The sequence below is a fragment of the Felis catus genome, chromosome A3, assembly GCF_018350175.1.
Source record: "Felis catus isolate Fca126 chromosome A3, F.catus_Fca126_mat1.0, whole genome shotgun sequence".
Taxonomy (NCBI): Eukaryota; Metazoa; Chordata; class Mammalia; order Carnivora; family Felidae; genus Felis; species Felis catus.
In genome coordinates this window covers 61,674,982-61,689,330 of record NC_058370.1, presented here as the reverse complement: position 1 = coordinate 61,689,330, position 14,349 = coordinate 61,674,982, and the positions used below count along the sequence as shown (strand labels likewise).

At 38.9% G+C, this 14,349-nt stretch overlaps 1 protein-coding gene across 1 annotated transcript in view; it reads left to right on the top strand.

Annotated features, from left to right (window-relative positions):
- VWA3B (von Willebrand factor A domain containing 3B) overlaps positions 1 to 14,349 on the top strand; it is a 202,120-nt gene that overhangs the window by 120,260 nt on the left and 67,511 nt on the right. Inside the window, 3 exon segments of the mRNA XM_019827072.3 lie at positions 1,046 to 1,228; positions 6,991 to 7,121; positions 9,685 to 9,842. Of these exon segments, the coding sequence (XP_019682631.3) occupies positions 1,046 to 1,228; positions 6,991 to 7,121; positions 9,685 to 9,842 (472 nt within the window).

Below are 14,349 nucleotides of genomic sequence, written 5' to 3'. Positions count from 1 at the left end.
AGCTGCAAAAACATGTCAGAAGATGAATTTTTATGTGTATATGGTTGTTTGTTTGTTTGTTTGTTTTTTAACTGGGCACATTACTGTCATGAAAAGAAAACCAGGGCTCTGCCAGTAAAAAAAAGATGGGAGGAACTGATATTAGTAGACAACTATCTGTCTTTCCAGCACTGCCTCACAGGATGATTGTGAGGACTAACTGGCATGTTATGCTCCCAGCAGAGTGCCTAGCACGTACAAAGACCCTCAATAACCGTCTCTTCTTTCACTCTGTGGGAAACTCATTGACAATGGCCTTTCTGAGGCTGGAAATTGCTCTTTTGGAGTAGGTGCTTTGGAAGCCACCTTGAGATCCAGTGGCCTCACTCTCTAGAATCCCAATAGCAAGGATGTTTTGCCCTGATACTTTCAGTGCTCTAAAATATAACCCAGCACTTTATTATTATTATTTTTAAATATGTTAAGTTTATTTATAGTTTGCTGTTTCTTTTTTTAAATTTTTTTAATGATTATTTATTTTTGAGAGAGAGAGAGAGAGAGAGCATGAGCAGGGGAGGGACAGAGAGAGAGGGAGACACCAAATTTGAAGCAGCTACAGGTTCTGAGCTATCAGCACAGAGCCCAACACGGGGCTCAAACTCATGGACTATGAGATCATGACCTGAACTGAAGTCAGACGCCCAACCGACTGAGCACCCAGACACCCCTCCCCAACACTCTAAAAGCATGAGTTTTAGGCTTAGGTGCACCTAAAATTGAGTGATTTAGTTAGTCACATCTTTCTTCCAGATTCTTTTCTCCACCAAATTGTGAGCCCTCAGAGGCAATGGCTGAGTCATTGGTCTTCATACTCTCACCACCTGGCATTGTTTGCTTTGTTTATTGAATTGACACCTTTCCAAGAAGCCACTCATCACTGTATAAGGAATTACTAGTTGAGAATCTCACTGTCTATAGCAAATACTAAGGACTTTCACATCTAATTTTTTCTTTCTTTTCCTCTCTTTCCATCTCCCTTTTTTCCCCTCAAAATGTATCATTTCAGCCACCTGAAATGGTTATAGACCAAGTCAAAGTTTTTCAGAAAATTCCCATTTGCACCATCTCCTTCAATTACAATGATGAGATTGCAAATGGATTTTTGAAAGATCTTGCTTCTTTGACTGGAGGAGAGTTCCACCTTTATAATTTTGGCTGCAAAGATCTGTATCCTCCAGAGCCTATTCAGGTAAGAGCTTAATGAACTGAGAAGACAGTGTTCACTCTGTACAGGCTGGAGGCCAATGGATAATACCTTAGTTGAGAAAACTGCAACCACAAAGACAACTTAGTCAAGCAAATGAAATCACTTAACCATGTACTCCAAGATGTGGTCCAAGGACCATCTGAACTAAGGCATTTGTGAAAATGCAGATTTCCAGGGTCACACTTCAGAGCTACTAAATTGGACTCTAGGCATAGAGGCCCAGAAATCTTAATTAATAAATTTTGTTTTTCTTCTAGGCTTTTTATTATGGAAAGTTTCAAACATACAGAAAAGTAGAAAAGTATATAGACCCCTGCCTCATGTACCCATCAGTCAGATTCAATAATTATCAACATTTTGCCAAATGTTAGGAATCTGTCTTTTTTTAAGTTTATTTTTGAGAAACAGAGAGAGGGAGAGAGAGATTGAGAATCTCAAGGACACTCCGCACTGTCAGTACAGAGCCCGACACAGGGCTTGAACCCGTGAACCATGAGATCATGACCTGAGCCAAAACCAAGAATCAGACACTTAACCGACTGAGTCACCCAGGCATCCCAGGAATCTGTATTTTTAACAAGCATCCCAAGGGGTCCCTACTTGGAACTTTGTTAACCTCTGCTGTTTATAGACATTTGTGGAAAACTTAAGAAAAATTCAGATCCTAGGAAGTCTCCTGACTTCTCAGACTGTATAACCATGTGACCATCTGATAATTCATTCTAATGGGCTGATGGGAGAAACTAAATAACATTCTATTCTCCAGTACTCCAGTCTTGGCCTGAGGATATGCATTTCAAGAATGCCCTTCTAGAGAATGTTTTTTATCTTATCGTCTCTCCTGCAGAGTCACTTTAAATCCAGGACAAGCCAGAGCAATGCTGACATTTGAATAAACTACTAGAGTCTGGGGAATGAATCATCTGAAAGGAGAAGGATCGGAGGGAACAATGAGCTCTCTGAGCTCACACAGGGCAGGGAATAGTGACTCCCTCCATCAGCTAGACTGGAAAACTTCATAATCCAATGGACATTGGGTAGAGTATAAAGAAGGATCTTGCCTCAGGAGTGTGAAAAACCAAATGCTGCTCCAGGTCTGCCTAGAAAATCTTCAAAATGCAAGACCCGAAAGGATCGATCTATTTCCAAGGAAGTTAACTGCATCCCTGAACAAACCCCAAGAATAATTATAAGAAAGCAAAAATATCCATGACCCAAGAAAGTAAAATTAACAGTTTCTGACATTAATTCAAATAGTACCAGGTATGTGAAAAAAGCAAGAAAATACAAGTCCATAAGGAGGAGAAAAAGCAAACACAAAAATTAAAACATGTGCATAACTGATGCAGATATTAGTGTTAGAGCATAAAAACAGTTATTGTAGCTCTATCTGATATATTCAAAAAGGGAGAGATGAAAGATACAATTAAGACACAATTAAAAATTTTAGAGATGTAAACTACAATGTATGTGGTGAAGAATACATGGGCTGAGAAGAACAGCAGGTCAGACATTGCAGAACAAAAGATTAGTAAACTGTAAGGCAGCAATAGAAACTATCCAAAATGTAACAGAAGAAAGAGAATTAAAACAATAAACAAAAACCTAGAAAATAGGGCATAAGTGAGCTGTGGGAAAATTCATGTAGTCTAATAAATATGTAGTTGAAGCAATAGTGCCAGAAATTTTCCAAATTGGTTAAAAACTATAAACCCACAGATCCATGAAACACAATGAATGCCAAGCACAAGAAACAGGAGGAAACTACACCAAATCATATCAGACTTAAACTTCTTAGAAGCAGTGACAAAGAGAAAATCTTAAAAGAATAGGGTAAAAGAAGCCGAATTATTTACAGAGGAACACAGATAAGGATGACAGCATATTTCTCATCAGAAACAATGCATGTGAAAAGACAGTGGAGTGATATTTTTAAAGTACTGAAAGAAAAAAAAGCTCATTGTAGAATCTATAAACTGAAAATACCTCTCAAAAAGGAAAGTAGAATAAAGACTTCAAAGATATACAAAAACTGAAAGAATTTGTCACCATTAAACCTGCAGTAAAAGAAATATTATAGGCAGTACTTTAGGCAGAAGAAAAACTATACCGGATGGATATACAGATCTACACTTAGGACTGAAAGGCAAAGGATAACTGCATGGGTCGATAATTAAGACTTTTTTTTTTTTTTTACTTCTTATTTAAATCTAATTATAAGATAAATTACCAGAGGGACTTCCAGTTCCAGCAGTAACGGTGTTGCCCCATTCCTTCCAGATCCTACATCTTATAGCTAAAAAAAATCCTGGATATAACACAACAAATAAGCATAGGAATATTCTTAAAGGTGGAGAGAAGAAAATAGAATCCCTAGGGACCTCAGAACTTAAGGAATGACATGGAAGTAAGTCTTGGGGGATTTGTTAATGCCTTCCATATATCCCAGATAGGACACTACTGAACCCTCCAATCTGGAATCTCTAACAGGCACAGTCAAAAAAAAAAAAAAAAAAAAAAAAAGACCCAAGAAAACCTCATTCTTCCTAGCCAAAGGACTGAGAAGAAGGTGACCTAAAACAGAAAACCTTTTTTGCAATACCTGCCATAGTCTAGTCACACACCAATGGAAAAACTTCACCCCTTCCCCTGAGATTTGAGCTGAACAGGGAGCTGATCTTCTGCAAACCCCTGGAAGCAAGTGATGGTGCTCTGATCCCTCTGCCAGGTGGCATTCGTAGAGCTGACCAGAGAGCTAATCCTGCATCCCCCACATGGTGGAAGCAGGCAATGCTCTGATCTCTCTGCCAGGGTAGTGTGAGTAGGGCTGAATGGAAAGCTTATTCTCCAGACCCTACTAGACAGAAGCAGGTGGTGTTCTAAATCCTGTGCTGGGGTAGTATCAGAGGAATGAGAAGAAGCTTATTGTCCAGTCAACAGTGCTCTGATTCTCCCATCATGGAGTCCAGTGGCAAGCTGGACTACCCCACCATGCAGCTCTAAGACTCAACAAGGTAGTGTGAGAACACTCTAGTCACTGCCATGCTTCACCACAGCCCTCATCTGAGTGGGACTCAGTGAAGAGATGAGCCTCCAAAAACACTCCTCATCAGTGAAAATGAAAAAGGAATTGTGATTTGGAGATGGGCAGCACTCCACTTTCCCCCTATCCCTGGTGCCAGGGAGGGTTGATAGGAGGCTGAGGCTCCATAACACCCAAAAGAATAAGCATAAATTAAATGTGAAAGAGGAGTAGCCCTCCTGTGGTCCTTCCTGAGTGGAGAACTGATCCTCCACCCCATCCAGTATCAACAAGACCAAAGGAGGCAATGCTATGTGGAGCTCCCCAGTACTTTGACTCCCTACTCTTAGGGGCTCTCTCTGTGAACAAAGTAGAGATTGCCGTCCCACACAAAGAGAGCTGAACTCCTGACACTGTGACAGCTTGCTTTGACGATAATAACTGGGAAAAAAAATCACCAGATACACAGTTGTGCCCAAATGAAAGTAAAATTTAGCCATGAGAGCCCCAAACATATAAAAAGTGTACTAGAAAAACAGGTTCCCTAGGATAAGTGGGTAGGACTAGCCAAAGAGACACAGCCACAAGTGGTCTGGTTTGGGAAGCCTTTTTCCCCAGAGACCTGAGATTCTTCTCTGCACAGAGACACCAGAATGTGTGCGGGAAAAACAGGCAAGAATGATCCAGCCAGAGCAAGTGGTCCATTCCAGGAAAACTCTTCCTATGGGACAGGGACCCTCCTACCCCACCCAGTGACACAGGACACCCTGGGGAGAGAGTAGAGGCACCAAAAAATACCTGGCAATGTGACTACAGGAAACTCCTTCTGCCGGCTTAGACAGCACCAGCAGGGACCAGCGGGAGCCCCAATGAGACCAAATTAATAAAGGAGACCAAAATAATATCAAAAAGGCTCTGAAAATTAAACTACCATTGGAGCAGCAGCCCACAAAAGTAGGACAAAGTCCCACATGCTAAATTTAAACAGTTACTGTGAGCTAAAATAAAAGTTTTATTTTGAAATTTTTTTTAAGTTTATCTTTATTTTGAGAGAGAGAGAGAGCGAGAGAGCGAGCGAGCAAGTGGGGGGAGGGGCAGAGAGAGGGAGAAAGAGAGAATCCCTAGCAGGCTCCACACAGCCAACATAGAGCTCCATGTAGGGCTTGAATTCGCAAACTGTGAGATTGTGACCTGAGCCAAAGTCAAGAGTCAGACGCTTAACTGACTGAGCCACCCAGGTGCCCCGAAAATAAAAATTTTTAAATAGGACCTAGAGTTTCATAACACAATATAGCCAGAATGTTCAGGATACAGTAAAAAGTCACTCATCATACCAAGAACCAAGAAAATCACAATGAATGAGAAAAGACCATCATATGATCCCAACACTGAGATAGATGAATCAGATGTTGGAATTACATGACAAGGATTTTAAAGAACCTATTATAAAAATGCTTCAGCAATCAATTACAAGTTATCTAGAGAGAAATGAGCAAATAGAAAATCTCAGCGAAGATGTAGAAGTTATAAAAATTTCCAAGTGGGTATTCTAGAACTGAAAGATGCAATAAAAAGTAAACTCACTGGATAGGCTCAGTGGTGAGAATGCAGATGACTTAATGTTATCAGTGAACTTGAGGTCAGATGACAGAATTCTGTCAATCTGAACAATAGAGAGAAAGCCAGAACCATGGGAACCTATAGAACAATAATGAGAGACATTAGTATAATCGGAGTTTCCCAAAGAAAGGAGAAAGAAAGGGGGGTGAAAGACTACATGGAAAAACAATAGCTGAAAGATGCCCAAATTTGGTGAAAGATATAAACATACAGATTCAAGAAAATGAGTAAACTCCAAAGAGAAGTTTGGAGTGGACAACTTTGCAGTCATAAATTTGACAACTTAGAAAAAAAAAAAAGGACCACTTCCACAAGAAACAAAAACTACCAGAAATCAACCAAGATAAAATGTGCAGTGTGAATCACACCAAAATAAATATTTTATCAAGAGAAATGAAAGCAGATGTCTGAAAAAATACTTGAACACAAAAGTTCATAGCCTGTTTATAATAACCCAAGCTCATAAAGTCCCTCAACCAGTGACTATACATAATATAATACATAATACAATACATACATATTGACAACCAGTCACAACCAGTCACAACCAGTGACAATACATAATATAATACTACTCAGCATCGGTGAATGAACTCCTGATTCATGCTGCAACCCTGGTGAATCTCAAAGTGTATGAATGAAGTTGGACAAAGAATACATACTGCATGATTTCATTTATATAAAATTCTACAAAATTGAAGCTATAGTTTCAATATAGTGACAGAAAGAAGATGAATAGTTGCCTAGGAATTGGGGGGGGGGAGGGTTTTAGGGTATGGAGGATGGCAAATTTACAAGGGGACCTGAGGAAACTTTTGGGGGTTATGGATATGTCTATTATCTTGATTGTTATGAAGATTTTACAAGTGTGAATGTCGAAACTATTCAAATGGTACACTTTACATACATTTGGTCTATTTTATATAGTTTTATATTCATATAAATTTTATATTAATTATACTTCACTAAAACTGTTTATTAGAATGGAATAATATGAGAACTACATGAAATTCTTTAGATCTTTTCTTGATACAGTTGGTTTTCTGTTAGAAATGTTTGAAATTTGAACTCTTCACAATATGTTTACTTCTCATTTTGGCAGAATGAAGATCTGACTCTTTTAATTAAGGAAATGGAGCAGGGACGAAGTGACCTGGAGAAGGTACAAAACCTTTATTCGGAGTCCTTGATCATGGATTGGTGGTACAATGGGGAAAAGGAAGGAGACAGTAGGTGAGTGTGCCAGAGCCCCTGTTTTCCCCCTCAGATGCTCTGCTCACTCTCCTTGCTACCTCTTTTTTCTGTAGTACTTCTGGGGATTTCTTTTAGTGAAAGGAATCACATAGCATGATTATGTAGGAATTTTTTTTAAGGAAAGAGAATTCATAATCTAATTTTATAATCTAATATGTGGCTTAAAGAGGCCACATATTTACCTTTATATGTAAGTTCTAAAATCCTTGTGTGGCACTTAAGAGAGCAATGTTAACATCTCATCTCCACCCTGTGTGGATAGGCCCCCCACCCCCAGCAGTGACAGAGCACAGCAGGAGTGCTATGTATTGTAGCAGATTTGACTCAGGGATCAGGAGCCCCAAGGGTCTCTGGGTGATCTTGGCGAATCTCTAACTTCTCTCCATACCTGTCCATTGCTGAGTCTCCATTTCCTCATCTTGGAAATGGCAGCTGTGGTGGTAGGTTTGGGATAGATAATTTCTCAGGTCTTTTTCTAGCCTATAATCTAATATGCCTGTAATTAGTAATTTTTTAAACAAAAATCAAAACCACACCAATATTCAGAAATGGTGTCAGATCTTATTAATACAATTTAACATTATACAGATATTCAAATATCTCAGCTTCATATAAATACCCTATCAGGAAGATGTCTTTTTTTTTTTAAGGTTTATTTACTTATTTGGAGAGAGAGAGAGAAAGCGTGCACATGTGCGCATGACTGGCAGTGGGGGAGGGGGAGGGAGGGAGGGAGGGGCAGAGGGAGAGAGAGAATCCCAAGCAGGCTCCACACTGTCAGCACAGATCCTGTTGCAGGGCTGGATCTCATGAACTGTGCGATCATGACCTGAGTCAAATCAAGAGTCAGGTGCTTAACTGGGCCACCCAGGTGCCTCAGGGGGATGTCTTTTTTTTAAAAAACAGTGATAGCAAATACAAAGAAGTTGAAAATACATTTATCAATCAGGATTTCATCTTCGTCAATATTAACTGTCTTCCTCTTAGCAAATTAAGCATTCATATGGGCTGGAGGCAGGGCATGAGCATGGAATCAGTAAAAGAGATAAATATTATACTGGGAAATCTTCTAATGAAATTTTACAGAATTATTTTTAAAGTATTTACTTGGAAAAGCTCAGGTCCATCTTCTCAATTCAGATAATTGGAACAAATAAACTAACAGTCAAATAAATGGGCAGCACCTCAATGTAAATTACCCTTTGTAGCTTAACTATCTTCTTTCCCTTATTTAATCAAACTAAAAAATCTCGGGACAAAATGACTAGCTATTACTTGGAAGTTGGCTTAGTCAGTTGACTGTATCTGCTATTGATTGAGTAGTGAATGCATTTTTGGTTTTTGTGTTCTTTTTTAGGGGCTATGTTCTAGAGTCATGCAGAAAAGTATTTTAATCCAGGCTTCCCATCATTACATGTTGGGTAAATTTGGGCAAGTTAGTTAACCCTGCTGAGCCTCAGTTTCCTTATCCACAACATGGGAATAATGGTGGTCATATGGTTGTTGGGGAGATTAAATGAGGATATGTCTGTCATGTAATAAAAGCCTCATTCTAGAGAGAGCATCCTCCTATACTTCCTTATAACATAACATTAGGAAAAGTTAATTCGCTGACATAACTATGGTCAAAAATAAATTACCTTGTTCTAGCTTTTTACCAGGTGAAAAAATGTTTCAGCTCCAAATCTCCTCTCCCTTCCTTCTTTTTTAAAGCATTTATGGAAGGGCAGATCATTTGCCTGGCGAACTGGGATGCACAGATGAATATAAACCTGGCCCCTTCCATCACAAGATGCAGTGTGGTGGGGGATACAGACACACAAGATTATGGAACATCGTGGAGTGGTTGATGAAGTAGGCATGCAGGTGGGGGGAGGGGGGGTGTAGGAGAGAGGGCATGTTTTACAGTGTTAGAGCAGGAGATTGTTCTGGAAACTTTCCTTTCTGTGGCTGCTATGTTTAGAGCCTCGGGAAAGGTATGTCTGGGAAAGTTCTCTGGCATTTCTAGGGCCCCTCCTGGCTCCAGATCTTCACCAGAATGGTTTGCTGTGATCTGGTACTGGCATAGGGGGTCCAAGGCAAGGGTTTCCCTTCTCTGGCTTTTATAAGAGCTATCTAGTCAACCCTATGGTTAGAGAAATGGGTTTGTGTAAGGCTTTCTCATTTACAACTAGATTTTCCTCATGTTCATTCTCACATCAGTCCCACAGAGTTAGTGCACAGCTGAATTACCCCACAGTTTATAGAAGAGGAAAGTTAGGAAGTTCAGAGAGGATTCAGGGACTTCGGCAAGTCACACAGCAGGGAAAGAACAGAGCTGCAGTGTGAGCCATAGCTAATGACTCCACATCTGGGCCCCTGTCCTTTCTTTGGCATCAGGGAAGATAATTCTTATATTCACCAAGTGAGGCGAGGCCCATTTCTTTAAGTTTGTAGCATTCAACATGATTGTATTGATCTAATTCTGCCTTCTTGATGGAAATTCTGTTTCTCTCCACTCCTTTTTTTCATCTATTTTTTTTTTTTATCTAAATCAAAACAGGCATCAAAAAGAAATCTCTTCTATGGTTTCAACTTCAGAAAAATATGCAAAACCTCACTCTGATGTCGAATCAGCACAAATGTCATCCCTAGATACGTTGAAATTACCAGAGGACTTTTCAAATCAAAAGATTCCGAAAAGGAAAGTCCTCCACGCAGGTATCAGTGAACAAAATGGTTTGAATCTCATTACTAGTTTTCCTTCAATGCAAGAAGGTAGAATAAAACTAAATCCACATAATATTTATTTTTTTTAAATGACACGAACACTTCTTTTTTTTTTTATGTTTATTTATTTAGTGAGAGAGAGAGCCGGGGGAAGAAAGAGAGAGAAAGTGCACAAGCAGGTGGGGGAGAGAGAGAATCCCAAGCAGGCTCTGCATAGAGCCCTATGTGGCCCAATCTCAGGAACTGTAGGATCATGACCTGAGCAGAAATCAAGAGTCAGACGCTTAGCTGACTGAGCCACCCAGGTGCCCCAATGCACATAATATTTCAAAAGGAGCCTAAACCTATGGGTTTTTGGTTTTGTTTTTGTTCTAGTGACATGTAATTGACACATAACATTATATTGGTTTTAGGAGTACAACATAACGATTTGATAGTTGTATATATTGAAGATTGATCACCACAGTAAGTTTAGTTATCATCCATCACCATACATAGTTATAAAAACATTTTTCTCTTATGAGAGAAAAGATCTATTAAGATCTACACTCTTAGCAATTTTCAAATATGCAATAAAGTGTTAACTATAGTCACCATGCTGTACATTACATTCCCATGACTTTATTTTATAACTGGAAGTTTGTACCTTTAGACCTCCTTCGCCCATTTTGCCGACTTCCCCATCCCCCCTCTGGCAACCACCAGTCTACTTTTTTTTTTTTTTTTAACTTTTTTTAATGTTTATTTTTTAGAGAGAGTGAGAGATAGAGTGTGAGCGGGGGAGGCCAGAGAGAGACACACACAGAATCTGAAGCAGGCTCCAGGCTCTGAGCTTTCAGCACAGAGCCCGCACAGGGCTTGAACTCACAAACTGTGAGATCATGACCTGAGCCAAAGTCAGACACTTAACCAACTGAACCACTCAGCATCCCTCTGTCATAAATTAACTAACCATATAAACATGGGTTTATTTCTGGACTCTTATGCTGTCCCATTGATCTGTGTGTCTGCTTTGATGCCAATACAATACTGTTTTGATTACTATGGCTTTATTAACAGTTTGAAATCAAGAAGCATGATACCTCTGGCATTGTTCTCCTTTCTCAAGATTGCTTTAGCTCTTTGGGGTCTTTTGTGGGTGCATACAAATTTTAGAATTGTAAACCTGTGTTTTTTTTGTTGTTGTTTTATTTTTTTAAATTGTGTTAATGTTTGTTTATTTTTGAGAGAAAGACAGAGCGTGAGTAGGGGAGGGGCAAAGATAGAGGGAGACACAGAATCCCAAGCAAGCTCCAGGCTCTGAGCTGTCAGCACAGAGCCTGATGCAGGACTCAGACTCACGAACCATGAAATCATGACCTGAGCTGAAGTCAAACGCTCAACCGAGACACCCAGATGCCCCTGTAATGGCTAATGATTTTGAATATCTGTTCATGTGCTTGTTTGCAGTCTGTATATCCTCTTAGAAAAAATGTCTGTGCATGTGCCTTACCCATTTTCTACATGGATCATTTGTTTTGTTTTTTATTGACAGGTACTGAAAGTTCTTCATTCTAGATTCTAGGATTTTGTTTTAAATATGTTGCTTGCATATATTTTCTCCCACGATGTAGTTTGTCTTTTCATCTTCTTGAGTCTTTGACCAAGCAAAAGCTTTTAAAAATGCTGAGATTCAGTTTACCAGTCTTTCCTTTTATGGATCATGCTTCTGGTGTCAAATCTAGGAACTTTTTCCTTAGCCCTAATTCCTGAAGATTTGCTTTTATGTTTTTCCTTAGAAATTTTGTCATTTATTTACATAGTTTTAAAACACATGTAGCTTTATATTATACATTTAAATCCATAATACATTTGAGTTTTTATTATTCTTATTATCCAAGTATAATTAACATAGTGTTATATTAGTTTTGGGTGTACAATATAACAATTCAACAATTCTATACATTTTTCAGTGCTCATCATGATAAGTATACTTTTAAAAATTTATTTATTTATTTTTAATATGAAATTTATTGTCAAATTGGTTTCCATACAACACCCAGTGCTCATACCAACAGGTGCCCTCCTCAATACCCATCACCCACCCCCCATCAACGCTCAGTTTGTTCTCAGTTTTTAAGAGTCTCTTATGTTTTGGCTCTCTCCCTCTCTAACCTTTTTTTTTTCCTTCCCCTCCCCCATGGTCTTCTGTTAAGTTTCTCAGGATCCACATAAGAATGAAAACATATGCTATCTGTCTTTCTCCATATGACTTATTTCACTTAGCATAACACTCTCCAGTTCCATCCATGTTGCTACAAAACGCCATATTTCATTTTTTCTCATTGCCACGTAGTATTCCATTGTGTATATAAACCACAATTTCTTTATCATTCATCAGTTGATGGACATTTAGGCTCTTTCCATAATTTGGCTATTGTTGAAAGTGCTGCTATAAACATTGGGGTACAAGTGCCCCTATGCTTCAGTACTCCTGTATCCCTTGGGTAAATTCCTAGCAGTGCTACTGCTGGGTCATAGGGTAGATCTATTTTTAATTTTTTGAGGAACCTCCACACTGTTTTCCAGAGCAGCTGCACCAGTTTGCATTCCCACCAACAGTGCAAGAGGGTTCGTGTTTCTCCACATCCTCGCCAGCATCTATGGTTTCCTGATTTGTTCATTTTGGCCACTCTGACTGGCGTGAGGTGGTATCTGAGTGTGGTTTTGATTTGTATTTCCCTGATGAGGAGTGACATTGAGCATCTTTTCATGTGCCTGTTGGCCATCTGGATGTCTTCATTAGAGAAGTGTCCGTTCATGTTTTCTGCCCATTTCTTCACTGGATTAATTGTTTTTCGGGTGTGAAGTTTGGTGAGCTCTTTATAGATTTTGGATACTAGCCCTTTGTCCAATATGTCATTTGCAAATATCTTTTCCCATTCCGTTGGTTGCCTTTTAGTTTTGTTGATTGTTTCCTTTACAGTGCAGAAGCTTTTTATCTTCATGAGGTCCCAATAGTTCATTTTTGCTTTTAATTCCCTTGCCTTTGGGGATGTGTCAAGTAAGAAATTGCTACGGCTGAGGTCAGAGAGATTTTTGCCTGCTTTCTCCTCTAAGGTTTTGATGGTTTCCTGTCTCACATTCAGGTCCTTCATCCATTTTGAGTTTATTTTTGTGAATGATGTAAGAAAGTGGTCTAGTTTCATCCTTCTGCATGTTGCTTTCCAGTTCTCCCAGCACCATTTGTTAAAGAGACTGTCTTTTTTCCATTGGATATTCTTTCCTGCTTTGTCAAAGATTAGTTGACCATACTTTTGTGGGTGTCATTCTTGGGTTTCTGTTCTATTCCATTGGTCTATGTGTCTGTTTTTGTGCCAATACCATACTGTCTTGATGATTATAGCTTTGTAGTAGAGGCTAATGTATGGGATTGTGATGCCTCCTGCTTTGGTCTTCTTCAAAATTATTTTGGCTATTCAGGGCCTGTTGTGGTTCCATACAAATTTTAGGATTGCTTGTTCTATCTTTGAGAAGAATGCTGGTGCAATTTTGATTGGGATTGCATTGAATGTGTAGATAGCTTCGGATAGTATTGACATTTTAGCAATATTTATTCTTCCAATCCATGAGCATGGAATATTTTTCCATTTCTTTATATCTTCTTCAATTTCCTTCATAAGCTATCTATAGTTTTCAGCATACAGATCTTTTACATCTTTGGTTAGGTTTATTCCTAGGTATTTTATGTTTCTTGGTGCAATTGTGAATGGGATCAGTTTCTTTATTTGCCTTTCTGTTGCTTCATTATTAGTGTCTAAGAATGCAACTGATTTCTGTACATTGATTTTGTATCCTGCAACTTTGCTGAATTCATGTATCAGTTCTAGCAGACTTTTGGTGGAGTCTACCAGATTTTCCATGTATAATATCATGTCATCTGCAAAAAGTGAAAGCTTGACTTCATTATTGCCAATTTTGATGCCTTTGATTTCCTTTTGTTGTCCGATTGCTGATGGTAGCACTTCCAACACTATGTTAAACAACAGCGGTGAGAGTGGACATCCCTGTCATGTTCCTGATTTCAAGGAGAAAGCTCTCAGTTTTTCCCCATTGAGGATGATATTAGCTGTGGGTTTTTCATAAATGGCTTTTATGATGTTTAAGTATGTTCCTTCTACCCCGACTTTCTTGAGGGTTTTTATTAAGAAAGGATGCTGAATTTTGTCAAATGCTTTTTCTGCATCGATTGACAGGATCATATGGTTTTCATCTTTTTTTTTTATTAATGTGATGTATCGCAATGATTGATTTGCAAATATTGAACCAGCCCTGCAGCCCAGGAATGAATCCCACTTGATCATGGTGAAGAATTGTTTTTATATGCTGTTGAATTTGATTTGCTAGTATCTTATTGAGAATTTTTGCATCCATATTCATCAGGGATATTGACCTGTAGTTCCCTTTTTTTGCTGGGTCTCTGTCTGGTTTAGGAATCAAAGTAATGCTGGCTTCATAG